We start from the raw sequence: 21,990 nt of genomic DNA, 5'->3' as shown, positions 1-21,990 counted from the left end.
TTAAAGCTTGTAAAGTTACTTTTTACAGTTGTGAATGAGAGGCATTAATTTGCATAACCACTCGACTGAAAAACTTAAACCTCGGTCATTGCAAGCTTTAGTTGCCGTTGGTGTCCTGGTGATGAGAGTCTTGAAAATTAAATGAATGTGATTAATCAAGCAGAAACGCAAAACATTTGCAGGTCAAACCTTCCCAGATGTGAGCATTTGTTGTTTCTCTGTATAGTGTCATCATTGTAGCATTGTAAATACAATAGTTTTCTGTGTTTGGCTGTTAATAAAACAAGCAAATTGAAAACAAAAAGGCATTTTTCACTATTTTCTGGCATTTTGTTGGCTGGTTGATTGAAGCTATGTAATTTCAATTTCAAAAGAAAAAGCTAATATTCGCTAACAGATAGATTAGATAGGCCTATTGTTGTATAGTGGACGTTAAGTGAGTCAGTTTGCTGACTACTGAGTTATTTGCCCATGCCAATGCTACCCTACATGCTAGCATTTGTCATTACCTTGCAGTGGTCCCAGCCACTGTTGAACGAAAATTAAACATGCTCACTTTAAGTGATAATTAACATTTGGTATACGTGTATGTACATGTACAAATGAGATATGACATGTTAATTAGCATTAGATGCACTGGTAGATCAATTTTTTTTAGGTTAGCTAGCTAGCTTTTCCCTTGGTCTTTATGCTAAGATAAGCTAACCCTCTCCCAGTTGTTCATAGTTACACGAGAGTGGTAGCAATCTACAGTAGCAGCTACTTCCTGCTGTAAATGACCCGGTGAAGGTTGCATCAACCGAAATGTTGTAATCGAATAAACATTTCAGCAGGAAGTGAGGCAGTGTGCAGGAGTTCTTTTTGTTTACAAGCCCGTTTTCAGCCAACACATCCCGCTGTGCTACTTGCAGCAGTGATGTATCTGACTTCCACTGATACAACTGTGGTTAGACTGCCTTTAGGAGGGTTTACCCTCCATGACATGCATAATCCTGAATAAAACAATACTCCTGGAATGACACCAAACATACAAAACAGCTTATCACCATTTCCTCACCCCTATTAAAATCTCATCCCAACCCAGCTCACCCCATGAAAACAGCTGCCATATGCTTGCATCTGTCAGATTGTCATGGTGCTGTTTAATCACACGGCATGTTGCTTTGACAAATCACATAAACAGGAGGGGGGGGGGGGGGGTTAAAATAAATAAAAGCAATAACCTGAATATATAAACACAGTCACGGTCACCTTCCTCTCAACTCCTGTTTTCTTTTCGCTGAGGTTGTTTTGGATGTTTTCTGTGTCAAGGTAACCTTCAGGGGATTGATTGTTGTTGTCTCACATTTGAATAATGAATGTTTTGTCTACTGCTTCCACTCGAGCAGGAGTGGACGCAAACACCTACAGCTGGAGTATGTACACAGAATTTGCTTTTTTGTATGCTTACTGTGTTAACTAATCAGAAAATGAAGTGTGTTTGCTTGCTCAGGTGTCCTCAGAGCATTCAGCGTGGTGTCATTAATATCTCGCTCGCTCTCTCTGATCCATACACGACTCCGACTCTCTCCTTGCCTAATGAGCAGCGGGGAAATATCAACGAGACAAAAACAAGAGTGTTCAGGGATCAATTAATCAGGATATGTCAGCAATGATGATGGCAGTGCAGTGTACGTGTGTCAGGGTGGGTGCATATTTGTTCAGTTAGTTTTTGCAAATTTGCGCGGTTCAGCAGAGTGTTGTCTAACACCAGCTGAACAGGTGTTGACAAAGGCTGAATTTTGATATTAGAGTGTGTATCTTACTGTGTCTTATTTTTACCCCTGGCAAAAACAATGTGTCTACAGTTTTTGTTAAACAAAGCAGCTGAATGGAATTCAGCCATCATTCATTTTATCATTTACGCCTGTGTTTTTCCTCCTGTGTTACTGGAGTGAGATCAATCCAGGTACCTCCAATGAGATTCGGCTTGTTAACTCCACTGGCGACATTTACTTCAAATACACTGATCACGAGAAAACACTTGCTTTTCACTGGAAGAAAATCTAGCTTTCTTACTCATCTTGTCTTGTTTTTAAATGCATTGGTGGTTTAAAGTTATCTGAACAGTCCTCTGTTCAGGTCGGAGGTGGGATGAGGTACCTGATGTCACCGTATACTAGTAAGGATGATGTCCTGTCCAAAAAGAAGCAATAAAATTAGGAGAGCACAACCCACAATATCTGTACACACACCCACACAGTCCTGAGGTCTACAGGTAAAATAAGTGAAAACTTTCAGCATAATTACATATAATACAGTATGGATCAGGGTTATAAATCATCCTAGGTTTTATTTCATAGTTTTGTCCATCACTCTTATCAAATATCATGACATTTTACCCATCAGCTTTATTCTTGGGAACGCTGTGACATTGTTACAGTGGAGTTCAATATGACAGGAGCAGACATGCTGTAAATCAGCTCTTGCTTTACCCAGTAAAAGTAACACACCAGAAATGTTAGTTATAAAGTGCTGCAGGGACGAGGAATTTTTGTAGGCCAACCCGGATGATGGCGTCAGCCTGGTTCCCTCAACACCAAGCTGTGATTTTTACATGGGCTTCTGGGTAAAAATAGGCTCTGTGACAAACAAAAGTTTATGATACTTACACGTTTTGTTCAGCAGGATAATCTTCACAAATGAACACTCTTTATGATTTCTGAAGCCTAAATGCAATCGCCATAAGTAAAAAGCTAATGTTAGGCTGTATACGAACTACACCACAGTCATATGACTTCAATATCACCGCTACTAAACTTCCAACTTCCAGTTTGATTTAGCTCTTACCTCTTCTACAAAAGCCTTTCCTCTTACACAGTTAGTAATGGTTTGCAAAAGCAAGAGTATAAACACGAGGCTGCAAAGACGGGCTGGTGAGTAGATCGGTTTTTGTGTTCAGTGTGATGACATTTAATGTCCCAGACAACCTCTGTAGTCTTACTAAAAGCTTAAAGCAATCACGACTGGGGCATTTACTGATGTATTTAATGTTGTAGAATAAAATGTGAAAATGTCCCGAGCTTGTGTTAACCACAGACCTTATTTTAGGCATCTAACAAAAAACCAATAGACTTCAGGACGAGGGAAACAGCTAAAATGCCAACTAATATCTGGGTATCATTCCTGTGGCACTCTATAAGCCCTCAATGCAAAGGAAAGATGTGACTGCACAACTACAGCAAGTATAATGGGCCAAAGTCGGTCTGCAAAATCATCATCGGTATTGTCATCCTTGCCTGCTGGACTCCATTCTAGCTACCTAAAAAACGATATAAATCAAAACTAAACAAAGACTGATGTTGCAAAAAACATGGAATTTTCTTTTTACGTTCTTTTTTTTTCTTTTTCTTTTTTTTTTTTTTCTACGCACATATTTTTGCCTTCACCAAAGAGTTTGAATGTTATATTCAGCTGGAATCCATCCTTAATCTCTCCCCATGACCCTTGCATACACTCTTTTTAACACATCCACTTACAGACCCGGGCGCAACACAGGCGCCTGTAAGTGGACCACTCAACACACACGCAGAGGGAACACTGTGTTTCCATCAAGGCTGGAGGCTGTCTGATAAAAGCACAAGAGCAGGGACAGATGATTACAGCCTGTGTTCACTGAGGATGTTAAAAACACTGTCTTATTGACTGCAGTAAATGAAAGTAGGCCGATGCAGGGGCCAGGCAGAGGGCACAGCAGAACTGAAGTGGGTCATTAAAATGTATGCATGTGTAGCGGGGCGGCTCAGAAGCGTCCCAGATGTGACATTAGCTCATAATGCCCATATAAAACAAAACCACCAAATCAGCAGAGTTTGAATAAGCTGTAACTTTTATTGCACATTCCTGTTTGGTCTTGCAACGACCTTTCACCTTTTGAACTTTTAAGACCTTGGTCTCGACCAAACACTCTCAAGTCAGGAGTGGGACGAAGTAGCCCAGAGTTACTGATCACAGGTCAGATTCCCTTAATGAGTTAGATTTGAAGCACAGGGAAGTCACACTGATCCTAGATCTTTGACAGAGGGGAACTTTAGTCCAGATCTTTGTGTTGACTGCATTACCCACAAGCCAAATCACTGTCTAGAGCAGGACCACAGGGGAAGGGACAGTAGTGACATCATGGAGGGGACTAGGGAGTATTCAAGGGAGCGTAGGAATTTTCTTGATTCCATTTTGATGCTCTCCCATTAAAGCAAATGCTCCTTTTTTTAATCTCGAGGCTTTGCAACCTTTTGTCCTTCTTAACTCCCTGAAATCCCCCCAAATAAACACACCTTCCCCCATCACACAAATACTTAGGCTATCATTCTTAGTATGTTTTTTTTTTTTTCTTCTCGTTTTCTTGTGACAATACCTGCAACATGCTTCAAATCTTCATTTTGGCAAACCACAAATAAATTAAAACACAAACATTCATATAACACAATGTGACATTTTAGGACGCTTAGAAAGAAAAAAAAAATACATACAGTACAGAACCCAAAAAAGAAAGAAAAAAAAGACCAAGAAAAGAAAAGCATTTGCATTTTTGTTTTTTCCCCATATTTTTTCTAGCTTTTCTTGAAAAAAGGATATACAGTAGCTAGCTACCAATCACGTATCACATGCAGATATAATACAACATAATCAGTTCACCCAGTTAGTGTCTGCAAACTACCAATCTAAACTATATCACAAAATTATTCTCTTGAAACCAGCAAACACTGAGCTTTGAGATATTTTGTCTTAATAATAATTCAGTTTACAGTTTTCTCCGCTGACGAGCCAAGAGATCACTATACAATCGACCCTGAAATGACTAGCCAAATTCAAAGAGGACCAACACGCTTTCGTACATGATCACATACCAGATGGTGTGTTGTTGTTTTTTTTTTTTTTTCCTTTTTTTTTCTCTTTTTCATGACGGGAGTGCAACACACATATTTGCTCACACATGCACTCACACACAGACAAACATGTGTTATTGACCACAAATGCAACACAAGGGTGTGTGTGTGTGTGGGGAAAGAGGGGGTGGGGGTGGGGGGGTGGGGGCTCTTGGAAATGCAGCATAACCCGGTCCAAACGTGGCATGCTGGCACTGCCGCTTGGCATCAGCTCAGCGGTTTAAACACCCTGCTCCAGGATTACAGCTGGGCCTGCTGAGAGCTGACTGGCATCGAGCTGCCCCTATACCCCAGCGTCCCTTCACCTAACCCGCTGTCTGTCCTCCCTACTTCCCCTACCCCCCTCCCCCTCACAAAAAAAAAAAAAAAAAAAACAGGGCAGGAGCGGAAAGTGACAAAATGTCAGTGCCGAGCAGGAGGTTTGACATCCTCCATCCTTCTGCTCTCGCTGCTCTCCTCTAATGACGCTCTGCCGAAATGTCAGACCAATTAGCAGCTTTCCCTCTGACATTTAACTGGCAGATAGCAAAACAAACACAAGAGGAGCCCACTGGACTGGACGGACAGATAGTGTGTGACTAGTGGGTGCCCGATTGATTGAGACTGATGATGCTGTTGCAGCCAGAGCTAATATTAGATATTTATAGAGTCCTTTCACAGGTTGGAGCTCAGGAACTTTGTGTTTCCTAAGTAACTACAGCAGGTAGAGCAAATAATATCCGGCCATTTTGCAAGCCGCCTGACATTTCCGAGGAGCAGCCGGTAGTGATCAAAGCTCCGACGATTCCCTCCTCTCCCTCTGTTCTTCCTCTTCTTCCCCTCCTCTGCCGATTGCCTCTCTTTCAGCAGACATCAATCAGGTGGGCTGTGAAGCGTACGCTCATTTAAAGCACTACTCCAATCCACGGCGGCGCTCGAGCTCCTGTCGGTCTTCATTTCTGGGTGGTTACTGCTGCTGTCAAGGTTGGAGGTGTGTGTGTGTGTGTGTGTGTGTGTATGCGTGTGTGTTGATGAACTCAATGTGTGTGTGTGCGCGCACGAGTCTCAAGTGCAGCTAACTGTCCGAAGCGTATTTTCTACTGACTTTTAGTTCTTTACATGAATCAGAGACAAGGCTTTGTGCACGGAGATATTCACTCACAACCACACACACACACGTGTTTACAGTAGTGATAATCAGGAGCTAACAGACAGTGGAGCAAGACAGCGACAAGTACAGTCATTTAGCTAAAAAAAAAAAAAACAGCACTCCCTTTAGGCCTTAGTGTCATTCACAGTAAATCATATTTTTCTCTGTTTAAAGGGTCATCTCCCTTGCTCACACACACACACACACACACACACACACACACACACACACACACACACATACTGAGTCCTGGCCTTCAGCTGTACCATCTGGTATCTAAATCATGGGAATTACAGTCTTCTTCCTCTCCTACAGACACACACACACACACACACACAATAACATGAGAGTAGAGAGAAGAAGAAAGAGAGGTGATTGACAGTCATTCTATTTATCATACATAGTCTCTGCATAAAGCAACATGTGACTTTTTTTTTTCTCCATTAGAAATCAATATCCATCTACGCAACAGTGAGCTCTAAATTTAGCCACAAGAGACGGAGAGAAAGAAAGAGAAACAAAGTGAGCGAGCCAGCTAAAGAAAGAGACAGAAAAAGAGAGAGAGAGAGAGAGAGAGAGAGAGAGAGAGCACAGCTCCATGTAAATTACAATCTTCATGTTGCATTGAACTGTGAGCAACAGCACAGTCGAAAGAAAGGGGAAATGAAGGAGTGAATGAGTGAGTATAAACGCCAGTGCGCTGCCCGTCTATTAAACATTAACAGCTTCATTTACATGTAAATGACCCGACAGCTACAGAGAGAGAGACGTGGGAAGTAATGCCAGTCCATTGCTAGAGAGAAGAAGGGAGCGAGGGATGGGAAGAGAGGAGAGGAGGGGACGGTGAGAACAGGAGAGGGGGATGAGTCTCCTTCATTTAGTAGTCTTTCACATGGGTGGAGAAGTCCACGCTGTTTGATTTGTCCAACCGCACGTGCATGGGTGTGAGTTGGAAAAAAAACAAACAAACAAAAAAATAAAAAGAAATCCATCACTGTAACGCACACTCCGATGCACGTGCACACACTCCCAGCTGATGTCTGATGGAGTGACAGACATACACACACACACACACACACACACACACACAGACACAACTCCCTTTCAGGCCTTTCCGAAATGTGAGAAAGAATCTCCCCGGGCGAGAGAGGTGGGGGCGAAAGTCGCTTCTTGGTGGAGGAGTGACGATGACGACGGTGTATCTGCTCTCTGAGAGTCTTGGTGAAGATGGATTTTTAAAAAACAAATAAAAAAATAGCAACACAGACACACAAAGAACCAAAAAAAGAAAAAAAAACTGGAGTGAAACACCAAAAAGGTAAAGAAGAGAGACTGTTGGGTTAGCGTGGTGTGTCGTTTTGCGTGTCAGGGCTAGCTGGATACGTCCGGCTAGCACGGGGGTCAGGGGGTCGGCGGCTGAGCACTCAGCCGTCGGACACCGGTGGGGACACCCAACCATACTTCTCGTGGGTCTTCACCAGGGACTTGAAGGTGGCCTCGGCTTCCTTACGGCTAAATGCTTTCTTGGACTTCCCTGCTTTCCGACATATACGTCCCTGTGAGGAGAGACAGATACAGAGAGAGGAGGGGAGGAGGTTAGGTTGTGTGGAAAGATTTTAAAAAATACCGAAGCCATCAAACAAGTCATGTCTTCAGTTTCTTTAGTCATAGTTGGGCCTTTGCAAATTTCTATTTGGTCATTTCATGCATATGTAGAATAGGTAACAGTAACAATGTATTTTGTTACCTTTAAACAAAGCCAGGCTAGCTGCTTCCCCCTGTTTCCAGTCTTTGTGCTAAGCTAAGCTAACCACCTGCTGGCTGTAGCTTCATATTTGTTGGATAAACATGAGAGAGGTATCAGTCTTCTCATCTAACTCTGTCAAACTATTCATTTAATGGTCAAATAAGTTTAATTAAGGGAAAATACAGGGAAGAAACATTTAGATCATCATGTAGGTGGATAGAATTTACAGAAAATACAACAGAACAGGGGAACAAATATAATGTGAAGAATATTTAAATTTAAGCATGTCTTCCAAAGAAGCTATTTTCACACAGTAGGTTTGTTTGTCTGGCTGTGTATCAAGAGAAAACCTCCACATTATGAATGAATTTTCACCAAATGGGCCAGACAAACATGTTCTGAGTCAAAGAACAATTGATGATGATGATCTAAACCTGGGATCTCTGCCATTAGGTGATGGATGTATTTTTGTTCAGCCACAACTATGAGACTAATGGAGACAGAGGCTGAATTCCAAGCCCTACGGTTGTGTTTGCAAGGCTGCAAAATCAACTTCATTTAAACTTTAAAGCCACTGTGTGTCATATTTTAGATGACTACAGCATCTATATTAAAGCTGTAACTAACAGTTATTTTCATTATAGATTCATCTGCCAGTTATTAACTTGATCAATTGTTTAGACTGTAAAATATCATGAAAAATGGCCATCACAGCTACCTAAAGCCAAAGGTGACGTCTTTGTTTTGTTACAATAACACAAAACAGTGAAAAACAACAAATCATCACATTGAAGAAGCTTGAAAAGTGACTTAAATTATTGCTAAATAATCAAAACATCTAAATAATTCCAATGGCATGATTTTTGTTTGCTAGAAAACAGAATCATTCTGGAGAAAATTGATCTGTGATTCTACTTCAGCCCATTTTTCTTTAAGCTTTAAGCAAGAGGACAGAAATTTTCTTGCATATTGACGTTGGTTTTTCTTTTTGAGAGGTCCTTAAAAAGAAGTGGAAGTTAAAAAAACAAGCAAATGTCAAAATATTATTTGTCCTATCTGGATATGCATCGCAAGATCAAAAGAAAGAGGGTTCTCTTGTTCACAATTGTCAGTTGTCTTGTCGAGCTCATTCTGAAAAACCCATTTCCAGACCAAATATAGGAAGGCAGAGACACAGCCCACACGTGCACGTGGACGAACAGGATGGTGACTGCACAGCTGCAGGGTGAGATGTCGACAGGACAAGTGATCTGAATGCAGGTTGACCAACATTAGATCAATGTTTAAAGGCAGGCAAATGGCTTTTAAGATGTCAGGTTGAATCAGAAGTGAAAATATACCCTCCACTGTGAAGTGAAGGGCAGAACCAACCACTGCACTTAAATGATGAATAGGTTGTAAATATGACAGAAATAAACATATATGAGCGGGTTAACCCTCTCGTGCTCAACGTGAAAAGCATCTCACTCAGAGCACCACGATATTTTCACCCAGGCTTGTTGAAATCCTCCTCCTTTCACACACTGGTTCTAATAATAAAAGTGGGATGACATGGGGGGTGGAGGGTGGAGAAAAGAGGTGTGGGTGTTGCCTGTGACGATAAAGCTGCTTATTCTGTTGTTGGCAGCGGTGCTAAGTCTTCCCTGAAGAAGAATGCGTGGGAGGATGAATAGAGAGACGAAGAGAAACAACTATCTTCATGTTGTAAAACGATGCTCACATAGAAACACAGCCATGGCATCACAGCCACGACAAAGACATGATTCATATGATTTTCAGTTGAGTTTGAAGTGCATGGATTTACATATCAAAATCACTTCCGAAACAGACACGTCACAAAGGGAAGGTCATGATAAACAGATCTGACTGCACAGTAAATCTTTGTCCGCTGGTCACACTGCGGCTATATTTAAATTTGTGCTGTGGTTGACTCACTAGACACAACACCCTGCAGCAGGGGAACATGTCAGGTACTTTACTGTATTTGTTTGTACACCCTCTGTAACATTGCACCACTTCCCTCTACCCAAACATTTCTTGGCAGGGAGAAAATGGCACTGAGGACACTCCGCTCCACTGAAACCAATACTAATGAAATTCTTTCAGATGGATTCTGCAGTGCAGAACAGATAAAAGCACTTATATTATTACAGTCTGCACCTTAATCCTTAAGCTATATGTTTCTGCCACTGGACAGCTAAGGGCCCAGGAGTTAACCATTGTTATTTAGTGATACAGAGGCAGCTATGATTATCTTTTCAATCTGTCAGTCTCTATCTGGTGGAATAGTTCGACATTTTGGAAAGTATGGTTATTGTGTATCTGGTTTGCTGCTGTTAGTATTGGGAAACTTGCTAGCTGCTAGCCTAGGTCTGTCTGAAGTCAACAAAATACACCTGCCAGCACCTCTAAATCTCACTGATTAACTCATTATATGTTGTTTGTTCAATCCATATACAGCAATAACCCAAGTGTTTTTATGAGGCCTTATGTGCCGCTCTATTAGTGACTGGTCCTGGCCTTATCTCTTCGGATGAGTTGCTAGCTTGTTTTAGTGCTAAATGAGCTAATGTAGCTTGACTAGCTTTAGATATTGACTTGAGTCTAAAAACTGTCTTGTTTTACAACTTTGAGGAGATATTTTATTTTTTTTTAATATCACTCAACTTGCTGATTTATATTTGGAAACATGTAAATCATTGCCACTGATATTTTCAGTGGGTTTTTTTGTTCCTGCTAGCTTGTTACAATATGATTAGCAAAATGTGAATCTGGTATTTATTCATCTTTTTGCTGTTCCTTTTCCTTTTTGTTCTTTGCCCTTTTTTGCTTTGCTGTTGTATCACTGGAACTGAACATTTATATGTTACAATACTTTCATATTTATGCCTTAGCCACGCTTAATACTTCTAAGCCCTATTTACAGTATGTACACGTTTGTAGTATTGTATTTGAAAGTATAATTACAATGTGTTGAAAAAGAGGATTTCCCTGCAGTGTCGATTGCACAAGGTATCAATGTAAAACACTGGTTCAACCCTGGGTTGAAAAAAATAACACTTATTTTAAACAATTTCTGCCACAATATGGGGAACTAAGGGCTTAAAACAAGATTTAGGTAAAGATACAGAGATTAAACAAGATAACAGTGATTATTTGTTATGCACCACAACATTTAGAACAGATCTTTAGATCATTAGAAAGCATGGGCACCGAAAATATTTACATTTTTCACCTTCTTTCACAAAAAGTGGATTTTAGGACTACGGTTTTTCACTACGTGCTTCTATGTGCATTGAGATACATCAAACACAGCCCAATGTTAATTCTCCACTCCCATGACATTTGATGGATGATCAGTGTGTCCTATTGCGTACTTGCTCTGCTATTTTGGGTCAAAAGTGATGCAGGGGATAAAGGGAGATGAGGTGATAACATTGAATGATCTGGAGATTAGGGTTACAGTTTCCATTCCTGTAGCAACACTGGCCTCATTTCACCGTGGAGCTTAGTGATACTCACACCCTCTCTCACTATGTCTCTCTGTCTCACAGATAGACACATTTAGAGGAGCTCGTCCTTTTGTTTCTCCTCATGTTTTCAATATTGAAATCAATCCTCGCTGCAAATATCCACCATGACAAGTCCTTCAATCTCATATTGAGCTTGACACATGAAACGCTTCAAGTGAAGAAGCAGAATTTGGCTGATCTCATTTCCAGCATGGAAACAATGACAGGATTTTTGAAGTTGATTTACACTGGAAACAAAAAAAAAATTTCCCATTGTGTGGGGTTTTTTTTTTCACTTGTTTTGAAAACCTACATGCATTTTTCAATGAGTGAGTCATCCAGAGATATTACATGCAGTGTCCCTTGGAGATGTACTTTCTGTTCCTCTCTTTTACAAAGCTACTTTGGAAGACAACCTTCTCTTTTCTCAAACAATTGATCCACTGAGCCTTTAAAATGGAAAAACAAACCGACTGGGTGACACCTAAGCAGGGACTGTCTGAAACCTGCTCAGCCTCCCCTGTGCAGCCAGAAGCCTGTAATACAGATTACCCAGGCTGACAAGCAAAGATAATGCACCGGTTGGCTGCTGTCAGAGAGCATTGGCGAAAAGCTGGGAAATGTTGCTCCCTTTTCAAATCACATGCAACCTCATTATCCATGCATATCTTCACATCCCGCCATATGGAAGCTGTCACCACCTCAAAATGGCGGCGGCTGCCTTGGATTGATGTTGTTATGGCGAATGGCCATTGTTAAAGAGGTGTGATTACCATGGTGATCGATGGCGGGGATGACTGTACCCTCAGCTGAACACAGCGTTGTCATTAAACCAATCACTGTGAACAGCGTGTACTTGTTTTTACACACAATAGCTGGCAATTTCTCATTGGTTTGTTACCTACGGGGAGAACGCTATGTGGTGGGTGTGTGTAGGCACAAATTAGATGGACTCAGTTTGTATACACCTACGCTGAAAACAGTGGTTGTGTTGATGTAAGAGGGAGATGACAGATGAAGAGGCAGAAATACAGATTAAGACCAGAGACAAAGAGCAGGCAAATGAGAGTCAGACAGAAAGTGAAGATTTGCTTCTGATTATGTGTATTGATTAAAGAGCCTATAACAAAAGTCTGTGACTCCATCTTGAAAAGGGGAAATTGAACATTAATTAAATCCACTGTGCTCGCAGTCATCTGCAAGAATGGCTCAGCATGACGCATTCAAAGACGGACGGAGGGAGGAAGTAAAAATATCTGCTCGTGTGGGTAAGAATGGGAAAACAAAAGAGTGTGTGTGTGTGTGTGTGTGTGTGTGTGTGTGTGTGTGTGTGTTGCGGTTCAGTTGAGCGAGTGCCCTGGGCCTGTACAGTGCCATGTCAGTGTTTATCTATTTCAGCTAAGCGCTCGCTCTTTGAGAGGGACACACTCGTGTAAAGTGGCTGCTGGGTAATCATGTGAATGGAGATCAGTCAATGGGCAGAGCAGGGAAGGCCCCAATGCATGTTGGGAAGCAGCTCTGGGGTCGGGGGAGGATTGCATAACACAGACATGTGCTTAAAGGGGTCGGGATAAACAAACAGGGATCAATGTCATCATCATCCTCATCAGATCAGTAAGGAAAGCCCCGTGGGTGCTGACGGGACTGATGGCAGGGTCATTAAGGCTAACGATACTGGGGTTTTTCTGTTCAGTTTATGTCACTGGTTTTGGTTCCTCTTGTCTTTTTCATCTTTGCGTGGTGTACAAATGAACTTCAACAGAACAATGAAATCCAGCACAGAAAAGAGGAAGCTTTAAAGGGGCACTCCACTGATTTTACACATGAAACACGCTCATCACATGGAGTACAACTCAACCTCAGCGTCTGTGGCTCTGGAGGGACTTCCCCATTTGTAAAAATAACCTGATGATGTCATGATGTGAATATCCAGACTTTAGTGAAGTGACAGATTTAACTGATGGAACTTTAGGTAATTTCATTTAGTTTTTGGGATTCTTTTCTTGTTTTTTTTTTTTTTTTTTTGGTCATAGATATGGATCGAGGACTGTAACTGGTGAATTTTCATTATCTATTCATCTGTGATTATACTTCCATTGGCTAATCTATAAAATGTAAAAGAAAAATACCAGAATTTCCAGGCCCCAAGATGACTTTTGTCTGAATAAAAGTCTAAACTCAAAGATATTCCATCTTCAAGTTAATAAAAAAATTGTAATTATCAAATTTGAGCAGCTAAAACCAGTAAATGTTTGGCAAGTCCCATTAATAAAAGATTTAGGATTACCAAATTGTCAAAATCCACCAGGCGACTTGTGTTACATCTGTTTACTTAAGGGGTCTATTTTTGGCACTTGATAACAGTTTATTTCAAGTTTTATTTGTCAACAAGTTTATATTTTGAGATGAATAATAATGAAATAACAATTTCTGAATTTTACGTAATGGAGGTCTGGAGATCCAAACTTTGTCAATAAAGTGAGTACAAGTGATTGGTAACTTGTGGGATTCCTTTGGGTTTTTTATGTAGAAATCAAGAAAGAAATCCAATAAGATGTGTATGCAGTGCAAAGTGACAAGAGCAGAACAGGTTGTATTGAGTATTAAATGTACCGTCATCATCATTATCATTTAAATGAGACTGGTGTCCTCTACAAACACTGCTGTACAGACAACAATACAGCACTACAGATCAATTCCCAGATTGGCTCCCACTACAAAGGCGCCTACATACAACGTAATGCTGAGTTTGCCCACACTTAACACTAGCTGTGTTCTACCACCTGCACACCTGGGGCAAATTTACTGCCACACAAGACAGATTACACTGTGGCGGTGAGTGTCTTAAAATCAGAAATTACCCTAAGTATCTGAAGGAGACTAACGATCGCTGTCAACCCTCCTAAAATCTCGCCTTATCTCAGCCTCTGGTGATGGTGTGTGTGTTTCCTCACATCTGCAGGTGAGGACATGTGTGGCTTTGTTGACTTTCACCTCACCACTTTGTCACCGCATGTATCCTCTCACACTAAAAATAGTGTGGTAGTTTCTATACAAGCCACAACACTATTGTCACAGGGTGCCGGTGTCCAAGGATGAATAAATATATCCTGTGTGTGTTTTGGTTTATATATAGTTGTGTGTACTCTGTTTGTCGTGATGCATGAGAGACAAGTGCATCTACAAAATTAGGACATGAAACACATGCAAGCGCATGTGTAGACACACATGCTCAGAAGAGGCAAACAAAGAGATAAAGAGATGCACACACGCGCACACACACACACACACACACACACACATACACAGAGGAATAATTAATCAATATTGTTTCCATTAGCAAACTGGAGATGGAAGACACTGCACCATAATTAGGGAGCACTGCAGAGCTGCTGGCTCATCTCCTCAAGCACCAAATCAAGATGAGCACACACACATTTTCTTCTCTCTCTCTGCTTTGGGTACAGTTTTTGCATGACCTCTCTCGGTAACAGATGCTTAATGACCACAGATGACTCGGGAATAATGTTAAGTTATATCATCAAAGCTAAAAAAAAAAAAAGCACTGAGGCTCGGGGGGGTTGGGCTGGAGAATCCAGCGACAGTTTACATAAGGTCTCCTGCTACGGTGCCGTCACACAGCTGTGACGTCAAAAGACAGAGAGTGAGTGAGGTGAATGAAGCAGACTCTATGCATGAAATGACTGGAAAATGACACAAATCTGAGCATTAGAAAACACATTAGATAACAATCTTTCCTATCTGGGTGGAAAACAGAAAATCTAGTCAAACGATTAGAGCCTGGAGTGCATTTAGAGATGCAGCTATTTCCATTGGAATTACAGAGCTGCTGCTGCTGCTGCTGCTGCTGCTGCTGCTGCTGCTGCTGCTGCTGCTGCTGCTGCTGCAGTGCACTGACAATGTGAAAAACAGATTTGACAGGATTACATAATCCAGTCAGTCTAAGTCACTGAGGACTGCTGGTAGGTAGGCTACCTGCTGTCTCTATTTATTCATCTGTCTCTCCATCCCAGGTTTTTTCTATCACTCTTTTCACATGTTGAATACCCCCTGCTTTAGAATAATCTGATAGGAGCGCAGCTATTGTTGCACTGCATTACAACCTGCATGAAGACTTTTCTGTTGCATGGCAGCAGGTCTGTGTTGCCAAAGGAAGCTGATTTATGTAGGTGACAAACTGGGACTGCAGGGAAGAGCTGGCATCGAGGAGATACTGAGCGTTGCACTACATGAAATGGCCGCCATAAAGTCCCATAAAGATTAATAATATTCACAATCATGGGTTTGCTCATAGCAGAGGGGAGGGTGGATGAGGAGACTAGAGGTCTGAGATATTAAAGTGCAGCACCTACAGCTGGCAGTGATGGTAAACATTTTATAAATAGACTACAGGAGCAGAGTATATACTAATTTTACCAAATCATTTTGTTATTTCTGATATTTTTTTTCCTTGAAAATTTAAAGTAAAACAGTATTCCTACTTGGACCCACTTGATTCAGGATGTTTTTCCCTACATTCATGTCTTCAGAGCTTTCTCCACTAGTGTCCAAAAAGGACACCTGATTCAGGAACTTATAATCAGCAGATGAAATTACCAAAAATACATTTCCATATTTTTTTCAATTGAATTATAAGAAAAATGATAATGGTTTAAACTTCATATAGGCTTAAGACTAAAAGTCATGCCATGGTGGACATGTGTTATATGTGCGTAAAAGCAGTTTACACGTTAATTACGCATGACGCATGGATGCCTAATGGAATTGCTCATATCCAGTGCGTGTCATGGCTGAAAATAAAATGTAGTAGAGATGATTAACATGCCGTATGGTTGATGATATTCCAAGTTAGGACCCTCACCCACCAGCCCCTTCCTCCCCTCACCTGTCCTTTTACGAGGCTGGCCGCAAACTGCCTCATGACCGCCTCCACCGTGTAGGCGCTGGACCATCCGCGGGGGGTCAACAGCTCCATGCATATGGCCCCGCCATCCAGCACGTAGCCGTTCTCCAACCGGGGCGTCAGGACCCGCATGAACGGCGGCGAGAAGGGGAAATTATCGGGAAAGGTGACGTTGAGCAGTATGAACTCGGTGCAGGTCTCCTTCATGTCCTGCCACAGCGCCGAGTCCTTGTCCACCTGGTGCAGCTTGACGTTCCAGTCATACAGGTTGTCCTCCACCAGCTCCACCGTGATGAAGTTGTCCCCTAACCTCCTGATCTCCTGTAGCTCCTTCATCAGCCTCCGCGTCCGGACCTGGGTGCAGTGTTGCCGATGAGGCGCCAGCGGTGTTATCGAGGAGGCACTGGTCGCTTTACTCCCGCCTCCTCCCGTCTGCTGCTTCTCCTTCGCATCCTTGCCCTGCTTATCCTTGCCGGTCGGCTTGTCCTTGCCGTGCTGGTCCAGCTTCCTCGCCTTAATCTCCGGGGTGCTCAGGATGTTGGTTTCGTTGGCGGTCTGACAGTGTTTGTTGGCGTTGTTTTTCTGGTTCCCTTTGGTCCCCTTTAACGAGCCCTGGTGGTGCTTTGGGTCCTCGGTGTCTCGGTCGTGCAGACGGATCAGACCGATCTTCCGCAGTAGGGTGGCCATAATTTTTATAGATCTATATTTCTCCGCCGATCCCCCCACACAGGGGCGAGATTCACCCTTTCAAGTCGGTTCCCGCTCACAGAGACGACCTTTATTGATGGTGATTATTAACCTTGTTGTACCGCAATCCCCCCTCCGTTCACTGCAGCCTCAGGATGAACACGACCGGGGAGCCTGTGCTGCTTTCTCCTCAGTGCATCATCTCGACACGGCTTGACTACAATCCAAAAACAACGAAACAGCAGATAAATGCGAGTTTAGATGAACATCCTCTCACAGACAACACCGACAAGACATGTTCACAACAGATCAATGGAATTTGGTGATTTTTCCCCGCAAGTGGACCAACAACATGACTGTGACTGCGGTGGTTCAATGATAGGACGATGCTTTACGCAGAAGCAGCGATGTGATCTTATAATAGGCTACATGTTAAACATTTACCATACTGTAAGGGAATCATATAGGGAAACACGCAGGCTACAGGACGGTATAGGAGAAAATAGCATGTACCGTATTATGGTCGTATTATGTCTACAGGCTAACCTGAACCATGAGTCCTTATTATAAAACACCAGAGATTCCTCTCCTCTCCTGCCCACACAGAGCCAGCACTGGACCGCGCTTACCGTAGACAGCTAAAATCCGGAGTATGTCCGCGTTATGTCCCGTGATGCAGCCCGGACTGTGTGTTAAAAAAAAAAAAAAAGTAGATATGGCTCCACCATCCAGTAGACCTGCCGTCGGTGAGCGCTGCAGTGTGGAGGGGAAGGAGAGCCTTTGATGTGTGTAGCTCAGCTGCGGCAGCTCCAGCTTTAATGCAGCCCAGGACGAGCCAGCCCCCGGTAATGCCTCTCTGCCACTGTCCACACCGGCGAGGCGCTGCAACGCTGGGGCATTTCAAAATAAAAGCCTCGGAGTTAGGCTACGTTCAAGGATAACCAAGCACTAAAGTGCGTGCATTTATGGAAGAATATGCTTTATGTTGAATTACAGCATTGACATACTGCAGTTTGCAATTACATTAAGGATAATAACAAATCACCTAAGCTACTTAAATATTGCCTTTTCCAATAAAACTCTCATAAAACGTAACGATGACCCAAATGAACCAAGAAAGAATTACACAGAGAAAACAAAGTAAATGTGAAATATATGTTACACAAAGAACGGTTCCTGAGACAAATATAGCATTTATTTAACTCTACAGTCAGTTTATTTAAAATAAGGTCAGAAAAATGTGGTAAATCCTTTTATACACAAAAACAGAAAATAAAAAAAATAAAAAACAAACAAACATTGTGGTACATTTAGGAACTAAATCATTCCTTTGGCCAGGGCAAGGTGCCCCAACAACTATTACAAAATAAATTTTATTTTGAAGGTTTATGTCTTATTTCCTGGTATTTCCTGGTTTATTCTGGCAAACCCCGCGTAACTTGGCGTTCCTGTGTTTACCTGGAAGAACAGAGACTTGGCAAGATGGACATGCCAGAGGAATCTAGTCCTACTGTTACTGACATTCACTTTCACTTTCAGACTCCTATTTACACCAGCTCTGTCAGTGCGCGTTTTAATGAGCTTTTAACCGTTTTCCCAGGTTAGTTAATAGCTGAATGTGTTGGAATATTTAAATATCACGGTAAACTACAATCTTCAGATCAATATTAGGACTGGCCATAACTACAAACGCATGTATTATTCAGAATATTATCAAGCTGTGCAAATTTTATTTCACACAGAGTAGTGGATTAAGTGGATGCAGGTCTCTGTCCTGCTTTTTCCTGATTTTATCCATGAATACTGCCAAAGACTGGTCTATCAGTGAGATAGTGTAGTTTTATAGAAGTCTTTGAGCAGCAGAATGATTTGCAGCAGGATGTGCACTGAACAGTGGAGTCTGAAACCACCACTGACAAACAATCGACTGTGTCACAACAGATGCAGCAGTTATGAGCAGTAATTTCAGTAACACATGAATGGATCAGGTTATAAACTGTCAGACTTGGGCTGACAATGCCAAAGCATATTTCCTGTTCCACCAAGAGGTGCAGGTTTGTGCCTTTGAATGTTATGTTTTATGGCTTATTCAGCATGTGAGCAAATTGTCTTTGTTTGTGCTGCCTGTACACAGTAACAATACAATACAGCTGGAGACATGGTGACTTTGAAACAACTTTGCGCTTTTTTAGTTTGGGAATTTTCATGTTAGACTGACATAATTGTTATGCGACATATTTCGAAATGAATGAAATAAATATATTTGTAGTGTTATTTAAATAAACGTGAGAGATGCAGATGCGGTGAAGTCACCGTCACAACGCAGTGCTGAACACAGTTCATTTTAGAGTCTTGACAAAGGAGCCTTTTCCCAACGCGCAGCGCGACAATTTGATGCTCGAAGGGTCGGAAAACGGCAGTCCGTCATTGTTTGTTACCAAGGTAGCAGAACAGTACCCGCAGCGATTGGCTATTCTATTGCCGTAAAGTACTTCGACCCTGTGGCTGTCGTACTGTCGGTGGCTAACAGTAAACAGCGACTATATGACTAAGATATTCTCCGAAACGTTGTAGTTTCTATTTATTTTCACAGCTTTAGTAACCGTTAATTAACATGGCTGAGAAATTTGATAACTTGGAAGAGCATCTGGAGAAATTTATCGAGAATATTCGACAGCTGGGAATCATCGTCAGCGACTTCCAGCCTAGCAGCCAGGCAGGACTCAACCAGAAACTGTGAGTCATGTTGTGCTGAGCTCTTTAATGCGTTAATAAGCATTTTGTTGACCCGTTCTGTTGATTTTCCTCCTCAGAAATTTCATGATATCTGGTCTACAAGACATCGAGAAGTGCCGTCAGCAGCTTCATGAGATCAACGTCCCGCTGGAGGTCTTTGAGTGAGTCCATTACTATATATTGTTGTGCCTGTCCGGCTTTATTACCTATAGTGCCGCCGTGTCTTTACTTCTCTCCTCTGTCATTGCTGTGACACATATCCTACATACACATATTGTTGTGTAGAGAGAATACATTTAGCTCCGTGTTAAAGCCACGCCAAACCCCATTCAAAAACCCTTCAGTTTTTTTTTTTCATTCCTTGTCCGCAAATCTGGCATTGTCCCATGCCTCAAGAGACTTTTATTCTTGATTGTTTTGAGCTACTTTAATATTCGGCATACAACATTTTCAACTGTTAGAACTGGTTCACTCCGTTTATTGCCACTTTACATAGTGTACTGCATATAGCTGGAGGATTGCTGAAATGATTTAACATAAGCGAGAAGTTAAAGTCATATAAGAAAATGGAGTCTCATATGTTATGGACCAACTTACCATAGTTAGATAATGTAGTTTACAATACCTTATCTGTGCTTGATAGCTTCAGCTGCTATTATTCCATGTGTTTGTAGATACATTGATCAAGGTCGAAACCCTCAGCTGTACACCAAGGAATGTCTGGAGAGAGCCTTGGCGAGGAACGAGCAGGTCAAGGGGAAGATCGACACTATGACGGTAAGAGACACTACAAGAACAAACAAAGCCTTCAAAATATTTTACGCTAATGTTCTCTTTCAAGGATCATCTCGAAGAGCCATGTTGTTTGAGATAGCCCTCTTTGTTATAGTGGCTTTGTCCACTGATAATTATTGAATTGTCCTTGGAGACATTGCTTAAATCCTTTTATAGTTCAGTAGAAGCACTGCTCCACAAAATAGCTGATTTATGTATTTATTCTATATTCAGGGGTGTCTAACATTTCTTTGTCATTTGTTAATGCTGTTAGGCACAATTCAGATTTATAGTAGGTTTTACTGATCAGGTCTGAAGTTACTATGTGTTTGGTTATTCTTAGTTATCCTTTGCATAAATTGAAAAGTGGTAATAAACCAGAAATAAACCTGATGTTTTATTTTCTTTCATTACAGAAGTTCAAGAGCCTTCTAATTTCAGAGCTCAGCAAAGTATTTCCAGAGGAGATGTCCAAATACAAGGCTATACATGGAGAGGATGCCCCCTCCTAGTGACTTGTGCACCATGATCCCTGACCTTCAACCTGTGACCCTTGAAAAAAATGAAAGCCTGGATGGAGTTTGGATCCTCTGTGGGTGCCAACAGAATAAGAAAATACCCAGTTATTATTTTTCATAAATGTTGTGATGCAGTTGCTGACCAGTATCCTGAGGGAGATGCTCAGCGCCCTGACTCAGCCAAATCCCCTCTCTTCTTTTAATTTCTAAACTTCATTTAAAGGAATGCAAATCAACAGCAAGTATATGGGAGAACTAGTGAGGCGAAACAAACAGTTTTCCTGTGCTGGCTTGTTCTGTTACCAGGAGACACATTTGTTTTTAATGTCTCCTTTGATGCATGGACACTGAGTTTGCAGCAGAATATTTCTACAGCTCCCAACTGTACAGACAAAAATGTAACAGTGCCGTCTGACTTTGCATCAACAGATTTACTCCATCAGTTGTACATACAGTGTATTTATACTCTTAAACTCTACCTTTTGTAATGCTTCCTAACCATTGTGCAACATGCATTTGTACCACACACAGTTCATAACATTTTGTATGAAGCTCAGGTTTCTAATGGCCATGATAATTGAATGCAAATGTTATTTGAAGGTACTACTGTGCCTGATCACTTGACATGGTCAGAAATTAGTCCATTCTTTATTTGTAAGTTGTTTGTACTATAATGTTTGTTAATAAATTATCCTTGTTGGACTTATTGTGCGTTTTGTCTTATTTGTTACAGTGGAAATCTAATATTTGTGGATAGCATTTCAGGTAAGTGATCCATGCATGATGTTGATGTGCTTCAAAATTATAGAATCTATGTCTCATTAAGTTCAACAGTTAATGCAGTTTGATGGAGTATTTGTTGGCTTCCATCTAAAATAAAGAATAAAATATATAAAGATCACCTGCAGTTATTGATAGACACTGAAATGCAAATAAAAATATAAAAGTACAGTAGGGTGGGCTTATACCTTTAGAGTGGAATATTTTCCAAGGATGGTTTTCTGTGCCGATATGGAATGTGATTAAAATATTTGACAA

At 41.5% G+C, this 21,990-nt stretch overlaps 2 protein-coding genes across 2 annotated transcripts; one reads left to right on the top strand and one right to left on the bottom strand.

The window, feature by feature from the left end:
- Positions 1-3,850: 3,850 nt before the first annotated feature.
- ube2ql1 (ubiquitin conjugating enzyme E2 QL1) lies at positions 3,851-17,823 on the bottom strand. The gene is made up of 3 exons (XM_071500413.1): positions 17,554-17,823; positions 16,220-17,141; positions 3,851-7,610 (listed from the first exon to the last, which is right to left on the bottom strand). Exons 2-3 carry the CDS (start codon positions 16,922-16,924, stop codon positions 7,479-7,481), a joined length of 837 nt encoding a protein of 278 aa, XP_071356514.1. The 5' UTR covers positions 16,925-17,141; positions 17,554-17,823; the 3' UTR covers positions 3,851-7,478.
- Positions 17,824-19,402: 1,579 nt separating this feature from the next.
- Positions 19,403-21,654, top strand: med10 (mediator complex subunit 10). The gene is made up of 4 exons (XM_071500854.1): positions 19,403-19,660; positions 19,738-19,821; positions 20,335-20,437; positions 20,851-21,654. The coding sequence occupies exons 1-4, from the start codon at positions 19,539-19,541 to the stop codon at positions 20,944-20,946; spliced, it is 405 nt and encodes a 134-aa protein (XP_071356955.1). The 5' UTR covers positions 19,403-19,538; the 3' UTR covers positions 20,947-21,654.
- Positions 21,655-21,990: the final 336 nt, after the last annotated feature.

This window comes from Trachinotus anak, unplaced genomic scaffold (genome assembly GCF_046630095.1).
Source record: "Trachinotus anak isolate AG129_WGS33_773 ecotype Australia unplaced genomic scaffold, CSIRO_AGI_Tana_v1 ptg000016l, whole genome shotgun sequence".
Taxonomy (NCBI): domain Eukaryota; kingdom Metazoa; phylum Chordata; class Actinopteri; order Carangiformes; family Carangidae; genus Trachinotus; species Trachinotus anak.
The sequence above is the reverse complement of the archived record's forward strand: the minus strand, read 5'-3'. Positions and strand labels throughout refer to the sequence as shown.

Excerpts from the sequence above, each read along its gene's own strand:
- ube2ql1 (XM_071500413.1), bottom strand. The coding sequence starts at position 16,924 with ATGGCCACCCTACTGCGGAAGATCGGTCTGATCCGTCTGCACGACCGA. Across the intron at positions 7,611-16,219 it reads CCAGCCTCGTAAAAGGACAG|GGACGTATATGTCGGAAAGC; the intron begins GTGAGGGGAGGA and ends CTCTCCTCACAG.
- med10 (XM_071500854.1), top strand. The coding sequence starts at position 19,539 with ATGGCTGAGAAATTTGATAACTTGGAAGAGCATCTGGAGAAATTTATC. Across the intron at positions 19,661-19,737 it reads GCAGGACTCAACCAGAAACT|AAATTTCATGATATCTGGTC; the intron begins GTGAGTCATGTT and ends TTTCCTCCTCAG. Across the intron at positions 19,822-20,334 it reads GTCCCGCTGGAGGTCTTTGA|ATACATTGATCAAGGTCGAA; the intron begins GTGAGTCCATTA and ends ATGTGTTTGTAG.